The sequence below is a fragment of the Rutilus rutilus genome (assembly GCF_951802725.1).
Source record: "Rutilus rutilus genome assembly, chromosome: 7".
NCBI classification, from domain to species: domain Eukaryota; kingdom Metazoa; phylum Chordata; class Actinopteri; order Cypriniformes; family Leuciscidae; genus Rutilus; species Rutilus rutilus.
This window is the reverse complement of record NC_140221.1, coordinates 12709906-12726945: the sequence shown is the minus strand read 5'-3', so window position 1 is coordinate 12726945 and position 17040 is coordinate 12709906. Positions and strand designations below refer to the sequence as shown.

Genomic DNA, 17040 nt, shown 5'->3' with positions numbered 1-17040 from the left:
TCCATATAGTCACAATTTTTTACCTCATATGTCCTGCAACGTTACCAAGGAAAACATGACAATTTACTCAGTAAGTAAAGTGAAACTGTACTGTAAAATGAAGCCTTGTTTATTTCCATGGTATTACCGGAATTGTACCATATCATTCCCTTTTCCATAGTCACATTTTTATTTATTTGTTTTCCTAGTATGTCCTGCAACGTTACCAAGGAAAACATGACAATTTACTTGGTAAGTAAAGTGTAACTGTACTGTAAAATGAAGCCTTGTTTATTTCCATGGTATTACCAGAATTGTACCATATAACCTGATCATTCCCCTTTTCCATATAGTCACAATTTTTTACCTCGTATGTCCTGCAACGTTACCAAGGAAAACATGACAATTTACTCAGTAAGTAAAGTGAAACTGTACTGTAAAAGGAAGCCTTTTTATTTCCTATAACTGTAGCTATTACAGATTATAGGGTAAGATCCCAGTAATTCCATGAAAATTCCATGAAAAAAAAAATCGTGTATCGCATATTAAAATCGTGGCATTAATGTTTTGACTCTATTGCATTCAAATGTCTTATCAATTACGTTTTCAGTCGCATTTATGCAGTTTACTCAAGAAATAGACTAATAACATTTCGCTCTGTTCGTGCCTTCTGCTGCAAACTCGTTTCGGAGGATTAGCATGCAGTTAAACAAGAATACACTTTAAAACCTTAAAAGTACCTTATTTAATCGTTTAACCATTTTAATATTTAGTTTATTTACAGTGAGACACAAAATGCGTTTTCTCCAATAGAACAATAATACACCAAAACCCAACATAAATTCACAAAAGACATCAATTTTATTATAGCCTACTTGATATAATCCAAATCTTTAGAATCCATACGTTTGCAAGAAAGAGATCCAAATTCAGCCCTTTATCCAGTGAGTGATCTTCATCTCCATTTCACAGGCTTTAACAACAGCGCAGTCTGTAACTGTCAAATCCCGCCGCGGACCCGCGCTCGTGATGAATTCAAATTCAAAAATTGCGCCCTCAAGAATGTTTTACGGCAGTGATATCAAACGCTCATTGGCTCTCGCCTGTTGGTCTATGTTCGTCACAGATTGCGACATGCCGTATTTCAGTCGGTAAACTATATTTGAAATGGAGAAGCGCGCGCGCCTTCACACAGAGCGAAGCCGGATTAACATTTTCATGGATTAATAACTTAAATTCTGCTCTGTACCTCATTCAAAACTATTATATACTGAAAGAGAGGACTGTGACTGCAACACATCGTCATGTGAACGACTTTTGGTACCGGTTTTGACATTTTCACAATAAATAAATTATTGTGATTACACATATGTTGTTTTTCTTCATAACTGTAGCCTATGTAGTTTTCTATCTTTGAAAATTACGTGTTAATACTACGTATTAACAATGAGACCAGGCTGGAATGTTTTAGTTAAGTTGCAGAACACACGGTAAAAGTTTGTGATTTCAAAAATGTTTAAGCAGTAGCAAAGGATGTGGTAAGAGTCTGGTAATACCATGGAAATAAACAAGGCTTCCTTTTACAGTACAGTTTCACTTTACTTACTGAGTAAATTGTCATGTTTTCCTTGGTAACGTTGCAGGACATATGAGGTAAAAAATTGTGACTATATGGAAAAGGGAATGATCAAGTTATATGGTACAATTCCGGTAATACCGTGGAAATAAACAAGGCTTCATTTTACAGTACAGTTTCACTTTACTTACTGAGTAAATTGTCATGTTTTCCTTAGTAACGTTGCAGGACAAATGAGGTAAAAAATTGTGACTATATGGAAAAGGGAATGATCAAGTTACATGGTACAATTCCGATAATACCATGGAAATAAATGTAACCCAGGTTGAAATCTGGTAATATATTATTAGTTCTGCTGCCCCTTTAAGAAGTGATCTCATGCCACCCCAGTCATGTGACTGTGCTTGGCCAATCGCGCAGTAGAGCACAAGTTTAATTAGGCTGCAGCTTCTTCCTCATTCAGAGGTGTGGGGAAGCTGATCGGCAGCTGTGGACAGGTTTGTGTTCAACAAACAATTCACTCTTTTGCTTGATTTATTCTTTTAAGTTAAACACATCATTGTAACTTTTAGAATAACATAGTGGCTGCAGGGGATTGTCACCGTCACCAGATTGCCATATGTTTACTTAGAGGAACTGGTGAGTACTCTGAATGAATGAACTACATGCTGAAAGCTAACATGTTAGCCAAATATTCACCAACTGGTTTTGATTAATTTTATGCTTTTGTGACATTTGCGGGTTACAAATATATTTGTTTTCAGTAAGTGTGTTTATATGTAGTAAGGAAATCTGATTATAGTACTGTTGAATTTATTTGAACTTTGTGCAGCCAATACAACTTTAACATTGTACTGTTTATTGTGTTGTAACATTTCTAATTTTGGTTACACACTAAATGAAGGGGATCCATTCATCTAAGATGAGAGTTAAGTGTATTTAAAGTTTTGTGAGATAACCCAAACCATTACTATATAATTCACAAAAGCAATATTATCAGCAACTCAATACAACAAGAAAGAGGATTCTTTATGCAAGAACTTTTCCGTTCAACACAAGTTCAGGTTCAGGCAGAAATAAAGTAAATCTCTCACAATACCAGAAGTAGTCCAGGCAACTGGTGCGTGTTTACAATGTTCCAAAAGTTCAATAGAAATCCATGAGTAGAAGTCCAACTTATAAGGGGTCCAAATCATAAATCAACCACCAGTCCGGGAAACAAACAAAGGCGTAGCCGTGGAATTAGAGCACAACAAAGTCCAGATGAAGTGTCCAAATAGAATGAAGTCAAAAAAGAACCCTCTAAATAAACAGGCAAACACAAATCAAAATATGCAATTGACAAATACAATAAACATAGAATTACAAAATATATACAACTTACATTGAGCTGTAGAACCAATAAGGTTCCTCGTAATAGGGTTTCTTGCGTCGATCTCAGTTGAGCAAAACACTCAAAGACCTGACAATACCTCCTAAACATTCTTACTTGTCTCTTTTAAAAGGATAGCCCTTCCTATAGAAACCTCCCTAGACCCCCTTGAGGTGGGGAGTAGCATTACAATACAAAAATGGAACAGCCTTTCATAACTGTTACACACCCCGCCCTTTAGAGAAAGGTTAGACATAACCGTAAAACTTTTTCAAATTCTCTACATGATAAGTTTCAATCTGCACGGGGTTAGCTGACACTTCGACTTTATAATTGACTTTGTTCAATTGCCTGATTACCTTTGCGGGTCCTCGCCACTTCGGGGCCAACTTTGCCATAAATGCATCCCCTGCCCGAGACACTGGATGAGTACGAACCCAGACAAGATCTCCCTCTTCAAAAGATTCTTCTCGTCTCCTCTGGTTGTAGTACTTCCTCTGTCTGTCCTGAGCTCTTGCAACATTTTCTTTAACTCTGTTCAATAGGGATTGTTGGCGCTCAATGACATTGTAGGCAGAATGATCAGGATCTGGATGATGATACTGGAATTGATCCATGGGTCCTTTCAATTTACGTCCTATGGCAATTTCCGCTGGAGTGTATGCGGTACTCTCTTGCCACGCAGAATTGATTGCAAAACGAAATTCATGAACCCACTTATCCCAACGCCGATGGTTATCTTTGACAAAAGAGGCGATCATGGTTTTGAGAGTGCGATTCACTCTCTCGGTTAAGTTGGTTTGTGGGTGATATGCTGTGGCAAGTTTTTGAACCACTCCCCACCGCTTGCATGTAGTGTTCAGTAGTTGGGATGTGAACTGGGGTCCCCGATCCGACACAAGGTAAGTCGGAGTTCCCCAGCGAGTAAAAATCTCCCTGACAAGAATGTCCGCTATGACATGCGTCTTCGCTGTGCGTAACGGGAACACCTCCACCCACTTACTGCAATAATCCACGACAACCAACAAGTACTCATTCAGTTTTGAGCTTTTAGGAAAAGGTCCCATGAGATCTAAGCCTAACATATATCCAGGTTCCTTGATGGGTGTAGACTGCAGCTGTCCAGAAAGCTTGTGAATGCGGGGTTTATACTTCTGGCAAACCTGACACTGCTTGCAATAATTCCACACATCCTGTCGAATTTCTGGCCAGTATACCACATTAAGCAACCGACGTAATGTCTTCATACGTCCCAAATGTCCGCTCAGTGGGTTATCATGGGCAAATTCCAGGAATTTCTGACGGAGATTTGTGGGAATGACTACTTGCAATCTGCTACCTTTCATTGAGTCAGGAATGCATCGGAACAAAAATTGATTTTGTACAACATAGTGGATGTGATTTGGGTCTTGTGGGGGATATTTTGCTTTTTCCCATAGATCCTGCAGTGCTTGGTCATCCTTCTGTGATTTTTCTAACTCATCCCAGTCCACAGAAAAATCCTTACCCACATCCTGAGCACGACATATTGCAATTGGGCTCGAGAGATCCTCTTCAGACAAGGCACGGGATAATGAGTCGGGAACAACATTGCATTTGCCTTTCCTGTATTGCACCGTGAAGTCAAGTCCCTGAAGTCGTATGGCCCATCTCATGAGTTTCGAAGTAGGTCGAGGGTGGTTAAATACCCAGAAAAGAGCTGCATGATCTGTGATAATTTGGAATTGTCTCCCTTCCAGATACTTCTGCCACCTTTCCACCGCCCACACCACAGCAAGGCATTCCTTCTCTGATACGGAGTACGATCTCTCTGCTCCCTGAAGTAGTCGCGATGCATATGCAATGACCCGCTCACCCAGATCCGATTCTTGGGTCAAAACAGCCCCCAAACCGATGTTGCTTGCATCAGTCTGTACTTTAAATGGTCTGCTAGGGTCTGGTGGTACAAGAACTGGGGCCTTTTGCAAAGCCTCCTTCAGCTTCTCAAAAGCAACTTGGCACTCATCATTCCAATTCCACAATGCATTCTTCCGCTTGAGAGCATGAAGAGGAGCAGCAAGTTCTGAAAAACGAGAAATGAACCGATGATACCATCCAGCAAGGCCGAGAAAGCGCTGAACGTCCTTCAAGTTTTTTGGTGTGGGAAAGTTCTTCACGGCTTCCACCTTAGTCACTTCTGTTTTGATTCCTTCTTCAGAAACCACATGTCCTAAAAAAGACAGTGATTTTTTACAGAGATTACACTTCTTAAGGTTCAGTGTCAAGCCACCTGCTTCCATTTCACGGAACACCGCCTTAAGATCTTGGATATGTTGTTGGATGTCTTTGGAATACACCACAATGTCATCAATATACACGAAGCAACATTTACCAAGCAAATCCTTCAATATTCGGTTCATCAATCTTTGGAAGGTAGCTCCTGCATTCTTCAGCCCAAAGGGAAGACGAATGAACTCATATTGATTATTCCTGGTAACGAAAGCAGTCTTCTGGATGCTGCAGTCATCCATCATAACTTGCCAATATCCACTCCTAAGATCTAAGGTGCTGAATATTGAGGCTCCGTACATTGACTCCAAGATGTCTTGAATTTGAGGCATGGGGAATCCGTCTAATGGTGTTTTGGCATTCAACGATCGATAATCTACGCAGAACCGAACACTTCCATCCTTTTTTGGTACTAGGACTACAGGAGCTGCCCATGGTGAAGTAGACGGTCGTATTATGCCTTTGTTCAACATCGATTCAATCTCCCCATCAATGAAATTTTGTTTTATAATTGGTACAGGATATGGTCTTTTCCTTACCGGGATGGAATTACTAGTCATAATCTGATGTTTGATGACAGATGTTTGTCCTAGGTCATCGGTACAAACAGTGGGCCAGTTCAGTAAGAGACCTTCTAGTTGCTGCTTCTCAGTGCACGAAATATCGGCTTCACTCACCAAATCCTTGATGATGTTTATGGTATTTTCTGACACTTGTATAGTTGATAATGCACAGTGAATGTTAATGCTGGCAGGTTGAAGATAGCAAGAAAAAGGTTGTGGTGACTCCTGTCCAGGAAATGAATATGAAGAACTGTTGAAGTCAAGTTTTAAGCCAATTGACACAAGGAAATCAAGGCCAAGAATGAGTGGAAATGATAGGTCTTGATCCCTCATGATGAACAAACGCACTTGGTATGCATTCTCTTGCAATATACACTCCCAACTGACTTCCCCTAATGCTCGTTGTACTTGACCATTGGCAAGAACAAATGACAGTCCTCTGCTGGATTTCCACGTCTCAGCCTCCTCTTTCCATCTCCTCCAGATGGACTCTTGAATCAGGGAATATGAGCTACCAGTGTCTATAACAGCATCACATGCATGTTTCCTTAAGATTACAGGAAAGGTTAACAGTTTGATGTTACTTTCTGAAAGCATAGCAATGTTATGACTTCCGCCTTTGCCTTTACCTGATCTATCAGAATCTCCTCTTCTGCCAGCTTGCTCAGCATTGCGCTGTCTCCAATAGGCTCTTTCCTCTGCCATGTCTCGTTCCACTAAAGCTCCGACACGTACCAGCTCATCAAAGGTATTGGCCGAGCTTCTCAGAATACTGGCAACTCGAGGATTGCAGTTTCTTAATGTGGCTTGAAGTATTTCTCTTTCAGTCATTGATGGCCTCAGTCTCAAACACATAGCTCTATATTGAAAGGCAAATGTCCGGATGCTTTCACCCAGCCCCTGCTTTCTTTCTCTGATTTTCCTCTCAGCTTCCACCTCATGGTCATCGGGTAGGAAGGAACGAAGGAATACCGCCTTGAATTGATTCCATGTGTTGACGTGGATTTTTTCAGCCATCCACCAGTCTTTAGCAGTGTTCATCAATACAGATGGAAGTATTGACAATATCTCACCATCACTCATTGGTCGCACTGCTAAGTACTCAGTACACCTTTCCAGGTAAGTTATTGGATCTTCAGATTCGGTGCGTCCAAACACCGGGAACTCTAACTTGACTGCTGCCTTATACGGAAATGTTTGAGATGTAGCTGTTACCTGGCCACCTGGGAATGATGTTGCAAAGGCTTGTGAAGCTAAAGGAGTAGACACAGCATTCGGGACAGAACTCATCATAGACTTAAGCTGATTATCCCTCCTCTTTAAGCAATCCATCATAGCCTTACCCATCTCCTGCATCTGTTCTTCTAAAAGTCGCTTCAAATGATCACACCTCCTCTCAATTATATCTGTCAGTTTTTCTTCAAGCGTTCGCTGATTCTGATCAACCGTCTGGGCTTGAATTATTGTCTGTTTGGTCAACTCTCGCATTTGCTCCTCTAGAGTTCCAAGACAATGGTCATGTCGCTGAAGGCAATTTTGAATGTCTTGCTCCACTCTTCTAATACACTCCATATTGTCTTTCTCCATGTTGTCCATTCTCATGCTTAACTGATTTACCCTGGTCGCAATGGTAAGACTGATGAGACTTTCCTCGTCCTCTTCCTCTACTGGTGGAGGTGGCGGAAGATCAGTCAAACCATCATCTTCCTGCACAATCGGCTCTTCAGACTCCGAGTACAAACTACCAAAGGACTGTATCATGTCCTGAATTGGTTCTCGATGAGTTGTAAAAGATGCAGCAGTGAAGTCTGGGTCCGTACCCACATCAGTCTCGGCAATAAAAGCATCCATAATTTCAAACTTACTCTCTCTCTTTACCAGAAGGTCCCTGTTCGGGCGCCATTAATGTAACATTTCTAATTTTGGTTACACACTAAATGAAGGGGATCCATTCATCTAAGATGAGAGTTAAGTGTATTTAAAGTTTTGTGAGATAACCCAAACCATTACTATATAATTCACAAAAGCAATATTATCAGCAACTCAATACAACAAGAAAGAGGATTCTTTATGCAAGAACTTTTCCGCTCAACACAAGTTCAGGTTCAGGCAGAAATAAAGTAAATCTCTCACAATACCAGAAGTAGTCCAGGCAACTGGTGCGTGTTTACAATGTTCCAAAAGTTCAATAGAAATCCATGAGTAGAAGTCCAACTTCTAAGGGGTCCAAATCATAAATCAACCACCAGTCCGGGAAACAAACAAAGGCGTAGCCGTGGAATTAGAGCACAACAAAGTCCAGATGAAGTGTCCAAATAGAATGAAGTCAAAAAAGAACCCTCTAAATAAACAGGCAAACACAAATCAAAATATGCAATTGACAAATACAATAAACATAGAATTACAAAATATATACAACTTACATTGAGCTGTAGAACCAATAAGGTTCCTCGTAATAGGGTTTCTTGCGTCGATCTCAGTTGAGCAAAACACTCAAAGACCTGACAATACCTCCTAAACATTCTTACTTGTCTCTTTTAAAAGGATAGCCCTTCCTATAGAAACCTCCCTAGACCCCCTTGAGGTGGGGAGTAGCATTACAATACAAAAATGGAACAGCCTTTCATAACTGTTACAGTGTTGTCATGCCCTTAATGTTTATTATTTGTAGTTTGTACATTTATTGATTCATTTTGTAATAATTTAGAATTGTGTGCACATGAAAATGATATCTGAGTGTGGAATGAGCTGATGCTTAGTTTCAACTTAGCCCTGTTAATTACTGGTCCTGTTGTTGTACTACAGGCCAGGTTTTTTCTCTCTGTCTGGAGACGAATGATGGCGAGCCGAATTTCTATTGCTGGGAGCCTACCATCCGTGTAGCATCCACTGAATAGCCATCCTACCGACTTAGAGAAACTTGTTCATGCTTTCATCACCAGCAGGGTGGATTACTGTAATGGACTCCTCACTGGCCTTCCCAAAAAGACCATAAGACAGTTGCAGCTCATACAGAACGCTGCCGCCAGGATTCTGAGCAGAACCAGAAAATATGAACATATCACACCAGTCCTCAGGTCTTTACACTGGCTCCCAGTTAAATTTAGGATTGATTTTAAAGTATTATTACTGGTATATAAATCATTCAATGGCCTAGGACCTCAATACATTGCAGATATGCTCACTGAATATAAACCCAACAGATCACTCAGATCATTAGGATCATATCAGCTTGAAATACCAAGGGTTCACTCCAAGCATGGCGAGTCCGCTTTTAGCTATTATGCCAGCCGCAGCTGGAACCAGCTTCCAGAGGAGATCAGATGTGCTCCTACTGTAGTCACATTCAAATCCAGACTCAAAACACATCTGTTTAACTATGCATTTACTGAATGAGCACTGTGCCAATGTTCGTCCGACTGTTTGTACTGTATTTTATTTTTTATTTTTCTAAACTGTTTTAATTATTCTTATTTCTTTTTATTATTTTAATTTCTTCTATGTAAAGCACTTTGAATTGCCATTGTGTATGAAATGTGCTATATAAATAAACTTGCCTTGCCTTGCCTTGCCTACTGGTCTGGTAGGAAGGTTGTCCACAGCCTGTCCCCCACACACTTCTCCATAGACTAGTGCTTCAACCCCACATACACATCCTTCACATGATGAACAATAACTTACGGACTTATCACTACAAACTTCCATAAAACCCTTGTGGGTTGTCGCGCTGGTCTTGTATACCATCTATTGCTGGGACAGTTCTTTTTCTTTTTGGTTTTTGTGTGTGTGTATTTGCTGTAATTTATATTAGTATACTTGAACAACAACTACCAAGTGCACTTAACTACAAACCGGTTCAACTGCAGTCTGTAAATATTTTGGGATTCTTTTCTTTTTCTTTCCTTTCATTATTTCTATTTGTAAATATTTTGTTTAATTATTTTGCAATATATGGTACCTGCACCAAATTTAAACTTATGTTTCTGTGTTGTTACTGACCACCAGCTCCTGTAGACGAATTTAGACTTCTGTTATTTTACTAGCCTAAGACATATTAATATCGGTTAACCGTCTCAAACACCCGTTACATAAACAAGGCTTCATTTTACAGTACAGTTTCACTTTACTTACTGAGTAAATTGTCATGTTTTCCTTAGTAACGTTGCATGACATATGAGGTAAAACAAATTGACTATATGGAAAAGGGAATGATCAAGTTATATGGTACAATTCCGGTAATACCATGGAAATAAACAAGGCTTCATTTTACAGTACAGTTACACTTTACTTACTGAGTAAATTGTAAAAACATCTGCAAGAACATACCCAGTATTTAAGATGTGCCATGACATTAGGGAAAACTGTTCCTGCGGGGTAGTTACCAGGTAAGTGTAAGGTAAATTATTTGACAAACCCTCTATAAATGGGTGTAGCAATGAACAACAACTATGTAAGACAAGGTAATTTATTGGAAACTACGTCTTAATTTCAAGATAGTAATAAATAAACATGGACTGTTACCAACATAACCCTAGGATAACTACAAACCTAACTTGAATTGATGGGTAATACTGGAGGTGTTTCTAAAAATAGTCTGCCTACATTCTGAGGAAGTACACAATTAAATCGGAGTTATTACCAACCTAAACAGGTAACAAGTACACAGTACTTTGTTGAGTTGATATTTAACAGTGGTGTTTTTTTCCCTGGTAGTTTCTCTGTAATTGCATACTAATCACCTTAAGTAATTACACACTAAAATACTATAATTTACCATATGCTTACCAGGTAAATACTTAGTAGTTTCTCTGCATTTACATACTTGTTACCTGTGGTAATTACCAATAACCAACTAAAACTTACCATATATTTACCAGGTAAATACCTAGTAATTAGTTTGTAGTTTCTCTGCATTTACATACTTGTTACCTGTGGTAATTACCAATAACCAACTATAACTTACCATATATTTACCAGGTAAATACCTAGTAATTAGGGGACTGTAAAAGAAAGGGTTACCAAATAATCCTTCCGGAAACAATAGGGCCTTCGCCCTTTCAGGGCTTGGGCCCTAATAATCCTTCCGGAAACAATAGGGCCTTCGACCTTTCAGGGCTTGGGCCCTAATAATAAATGGAGCAATTCCAAGAGGGTCCTCACATCGGTGCTCTGGCCCTAATTAAAACGTTTATTCCCCTTATCAAAATTGAGTATTCAGATGTCTGATATATATATATATATATATATTCCCACCTTCTGCAGTTGATATATTGCAGGTACCATGTATATCCTTAGCACTATTGTGCAAGGCTAGTTACTCACAAAAGTTTAACATATAACATCAGAGCGCTGCATGAATATGAGGATTTAAAGTTTGTGCAATAGTAACCTGTAAAGTGATGATAAAAATAAAATAAAAAATAAGCCAACTAACAGACAATGCGAATGGTCGCTTACCCAGATATGAATCTCTAATGTCCTCCTCCGTATTTGTGGCATTAATGAATGAAGAATTCATCATTTGATGAGTGAAATCCTGCACTATTCCTCCTGACCAGGAGTATGCTCCAACCGCTCCAAACATCCTCAAACCCTATAGTAAAGACAAATTAAACTTCATTTATATATATTTTTTATCGCATAACTAGGAAAGTACCCCCCTGAAAATAAAGCTTCCAAAAGGGGGTTTTCACAGTGATGCCACTGAATAACCATTTTGGGTTCCCAAATAACCTTTCAGTGAACCTTTCTTAAAATAACTTTTTTTAGTGTGAATAATATTTTAATCATCTAAAGAACCCATTTCCACTGTAAATAACATTTTGTGCAGTGGAAAAGGTCCATGGATGTGAACCTTAGAACCATAGAAACCAATTAAGAACCTTTATTTTTAAGAGTGTGGGGGTAAGGCTGGTAGACCATCTTGGTCAAGCTAGTTAAAGCAGGCAGAACATCTTGTACCAGAAACAAAATTCAGCTTAGGGGGCTACCTTATCATTCAAATAAGATTCTTGAGCTCTGTCCACATTATTTTTATTTATTATTTATAATTATTGTTGTTCTATGTACAATGCCAAATCCAGAAAACTAAAATGTAATAAAGTCAAGAATCTGTGATTTGTTAATTCTCTTTAACCTTTATTTAACTGACAAAAGTACAAAGAGACACACTAAAGTTTTCAGTTGAAAACGTTAAATGCAAACGGCCTCTAAGTTAATAAATAGAGGTCGAATGATAGGTGATTTTACAAATACCGATAACTAGGTTGATAACTTGCTGATAACCGATTAATCAACCGATAGTTTTTAAAATAGATACTGGATAAAAAACAAACATAACACTCTAAGTAAAACAGTGCTGAACTGAAACGTGCTAAATGAAATAAATATATAAATATGAATATATTAAAATGAAAAGTTCAACAGAACACATTCTACAGAAAATAATTTAAACATTAAAATATTACAGGTCAAATATGTGTTTCTTTAGCTATAACCTAGAAACATACGTACATTTCATAGGTAACACTTTGCAAGTCCCATTTGTTAACAAGAATGTATTAGCTAGCTTTCATGAACTATATGCATTATGCAATTATTTGAGCAATACAAGTGTTCATTAACTAAAGTTAAAAGATAAAATAAAAATTTACAAATGTATTAGTAAATGTTGAAATTAACAAACTAACAATGAACAATACTTCTACAACATTTATTAACCTAATGTGTAATAATGTTACAAATGGAATCTTATTGAAAATTGTTCATATAAATCCAAAGAATCATGCTTAAATATGGCCATATTTAAATATCTGCAAATACCAGAGCATTAAAATTACATGTATAGCCTCTCACTCTATTTGCTTCTATTTTAGATAACTTGACGATAATCTAATTAAATGTAAAGCTGCTTTGAAACAATATGTATTGTATAAAGTGCTTTATAAATGAAGGTGACTTGACTTGACAAAGACAAAAAATGCTTTCCAGTACTACCAGCTTACTACCAGTTCTAACCAGCCTTGACCAAAATGGAATTCATGCTAGTTTATGCTGGATTTTTCAGCAGGGTCTACTATTTATGTTAACATAAATTATCGTTTTAATTAACAGAAAACATTTTTAAAATATAGTGAAATGTTGCTGACCTCAGAGAGGGCCACACTGAAGCCGCCCTGTGATAATTCCATCTGAAAAGTGCTGAAATTCCCTGTGTCAGTTCCTACAGCAACAGAGAGAGAGAATATTAAGGATTCATCCAATCAGTGCGTAGCAGTCAGTAAGAGGTGAACTATGAATGCTCTGATGCATAATTAATAACTTTGATAGCAGATTTGTGTACTTTATTGAGTTACTCTAAGCTTGTTTGCTCGCCATCGCGGCAATTCCGGCTTCCCAAAGTTCGATTGTTATGTTATATATAATGAGTAATTTCATAGTGTGAGTAATATATCTGGGTGGATTTATGTAGTTATTTGTTTATATTTGTTTTTTTATTTGAGTTGCAGTTTCTTATTTGATATACGTTACTGCCTGTAATGAGACGCTATGGTATGTCATCATGAAATCAAAATTGACCCTATTTACTTTGTTAGCGCATATTACTAGTCTTGTGGTGAACAATTAATCTGTGCAAGTTAATAAACAGCAAAAAAAAAATTGTCACAGTAATCTTTAATCAAAATCTGAAAAGTTACTTCAGGTCTGGAATGGCATTCCTTCTCTGATGACGTCAGTTTGACGGCTTGGGTTGAAAACGCCTTAATCACTCCCCTCAAACCCTTAGTCTGCTATGAGGGAGAGATGGAGAGGATGTGCGCTAAAGTAAAACCCCGCCCTGTATTCAATATCGTTTCACTTTGAAATACGTCACAACACTGGAGAAAAGTAATTTGCAACTTCCGGTTCACAGGGACTTTAAAGGATCAGAGTGCAGAGTATCAAGTCCAAGGAGCATCAAGGAGTTCATCAACCAGCTTACTAATAATAATTTGAGTTGCAGTATGCTGGGCTGCCTAGAGCTAATGTCCTCCTGCCTCAGGCAACATAGCAACCCCCTGGGTCAGATGACTTTCAGAAGGATGATGAGGACAGAGATATTTCTATGGCCCATCCACATGCATTCAGTATTTATCAAGACAAAAGAGAAAGGACTGTTGCATCATCTGATTCTTTAGAATCACCACGCCTGGCTTTAAAGCCTTGGCATATTACCACAGATCAGTAAAACTCACTTTTATTAGTAAACTGGTTAATTAACTGGACATCTAGGGCGTGCTCCTTAAAGATTAACTGAACTGAAATAATCAAAGTTGATAATGTGTTGTTTATGACAATTAAAAGTAAATTACACAAAAAATTTGAATTAAAAATATCAATATAGCTCTTTTTTTAAGCAACACAAAAATTGCGTTAATTCCGATGACGTCACCGGCATGGTAGAACCTGCGAAGGTATATAGGCAGCTGCAGGTCCTATACACAGACGAAAATGAGTCATTTTAATGGCATGGGTATCTGACTACCACCACACGCCCGGCCCGACACATTAACTGCCATTAACCTACCATTTTTTTAATACGTGGGCCGTTATAACCAGGGGCGGCGCCAGAGAATTTTTTAACGCAGGTGCTGAGGGGGTGCTAGATATATACAAATAGTATTAATAAATGAGCAAACATAGGCCACTTAATATTTAATAATCAATTATTTTAATTATCACAATTAAAGTATTAATTGTATTCAATTGAACAAGCAACATTCAGCATTCAATCAAATATTCTTATAGATTTATTATTAATAATGATAATTAATAATTAGCCTAATTATTTCAACATAATATCTCGTTATTTCGTAATATGTAGCCTACCTACATATGTGTGCGTGCAACAAGCAAGATGTGCATTTGTAAATCCGGTGACACGCATGCATTTATTTATATTAATAAACAGTGTCGGCTGCAAAGATTAAGCTGACGATCGCCATCTCCGTAGTGAACGCCCCTACAGAGAGAAATGCACATCATTACATAATCAGAGAGTAGCCTATTTATTTTCGTTTTGAATTGTTTCGTTTAAAGACATTTCAAGCTTTCTATATTTCTCATGTGTGTAAGGCATACACTGAGTTTCGGTTTAGTTAGGATGAGATGCGCTCCAGTTCACGTGCAATGCAAGTGGACGCGCGGACGCCTCGATGATTATAATGTCTGCTATATTTGCTTATTAAATACAGGCAATTGGTTGATGAAAAAAATATTAAAATTAAGATACAATTTATACAAAACGAAATTCACTTTAAAGAAAGGCTTTCTACAATGCAAATCTTAACTAAGTGGTCAAAATCATGTCTGACCCGTTCCATATCTCTCGATATATTGCGCATCCTATCTTACTCATGCTGTTAACTTTTTTATATTCAACATAGATGAAAAAAAAAAAAAAAAAAAAAATTATATATATATTTTAATGAAACTAAATGAGCTTATTTAATGGCTACAACACGTATAGTAGGCTTACAGACTCTCTATTTGTACAAATTGCTGCATATTCATTTACTTCTGAATTGTGTACGTTGAAAGGCATTTGTTTGTGCATAAAACATATCTGACTGCAACATTTATCAAGTTAACGGATGATTGTACATGCATTTATTAATTATTATCTTAGTGAATAAATAATGCAACAAGGATGAAGCATGTAAACTGCGTTGTTTGTTTATTCAGAATGGAATGGATCGCAAATGGATCCGAATGAAGAAACGTAAAAAAAAAAATAAAAAAAAAACCTGAACTCCCTCTGTATCAACAATGTGCCCTGAGACGATGGACATCAGCTAGCTTCAGGGTGGGTAGGACATTGGAATCTGTTTACAGACCTGCTGTGGTTTTATTAGCAGCTAGTAAACGCATTATTATCGAGACGAGTCATGATTTATACGGTTTATATAGTCGGAGTGGTGGCTAGCTTGTGGAGTTTGACAAAAGTGCTTCCAACGTGTTTACGTTAGCTGCTAGCTCTTTCCCTAGGTTGGATCGTTTGGTATATAGCTTGATTTTGTTACTCAATTTCAATGAATGTGTCTCAGTTTTGTTGAACGCTATAAAGCTATATTGAACACAATATGTTTTGTGTATGTGACAACGTTACATCCAGCCCTTTGCTTAGCTTGCTATCATGATAACAGTTAACATACTTCTCTGTCCTCTGCCTTGACGTGAGTGTTTCAGCGCCCTGTCTCTGCGGTTACATAGATAGCATCGGTGGTGTTAGTACTTGCCATTGGTCTATCGGTCTGCCCTGTACTACAGCCTGAAAAGTTTAACATTGACGGAATGGCCTCAGGTTTAGCCTAACCCTCACCAGTGAACCGGTTGTATTGAAAGTACAACTCTCTAAATAGTCTGTCGCTAAAAAATGCTCACTACTGACTCGAAATCCAGGGGCTGCATGCAATGGCTGCTCTGCTAGTGTTGGTTAGCAACGGAGTAGCTTACCATTCCAGTGACGTTGCCGAATGTTGAAATCCAACATGGCGGCGCCCGTGTAACAACAACAACATTTTCAACATACCATTTTATCCCTTTTAACAAATTCTGCCACTTTAAAAATTGTACCAATGAGAATAAATAAAATACATCTGTTATATCACCTTTACTCAAAATTCCAGTTCAGTTAATCTTTAAACTTGATACTCTGCACTCTGATCCTCTGACATAATTAGTCCAGTGTAGAATGCTGCCCTCAATTTAATGCACCTCAATTTCTGACATCCAACACTACAACAATAAGCGACTACAACAGCCCCTAGAGCCTTTCCAGTAGCTGCACCATGCCACCTTTCTCCACATAAGAACAAAGATCATGCACAGCATGCATCTCCTTCAGCATTACTCAAATGCATTTGTTCCAGATAACGCAGCTGCTCAGATTCCCTCAGGCACTGTTGACTCTCACAGAGTTACCCAGGTCACATGGCAACCAATGAGAGAAAGGAGAGCTTGTATTATCACAACACCTCTTACATCTTCCTAAAGTCAGCAGCATGTAGCACCAGCTAACCTTTCAGAGATGCAGACTATTCCTACAAGACAGATGATTTATAGAGGTCCACAGCCAACCATTCCAGATTTTACACAGAGACCCTCGTGAATTTGCCCGTTTTAACCTAGCCTTGGATAACCTACCTTATGAAGCTACAGAGCTATTCAAATACCAGGTTTTGGTAGCTCATCTTCATCTTTAAGCAGTTAACAGATGCTTGTCTCATAGCTGATTCCTTTAT

At 38.2% G+C, this 17040-nt stretch overlaps 1 protein-coding gene across 2 annotated transcripts in view; it reads right to left on the bottom strand.

Annotated features, from left to right (window-relative positions):
• The window catches only part of LOC311294160 (integrin alpha-X-like), a 190903-nt gene that overhangs the window by 116815 nt on the left and 57048 nt on the right, over positions 1-17040 (bottom strand). For both annotated transcript variants that reach the window (XM_084414877.1, XM_084414876.1), the window contains exons 10-11: positions 12907-12980; positions 11216-11351 (exon numbers count right to left, since the gene is read on the bottom strand). In XM_084414877.1, coding sequence (XP_084271003.1) covers positions 11216-11351; positions 12907-12980 — 210 coding nt within the window. The remainder of the gene's footprint in view (positions 1-11215; positions 11352-12906; positions 12981-17040) is intronic.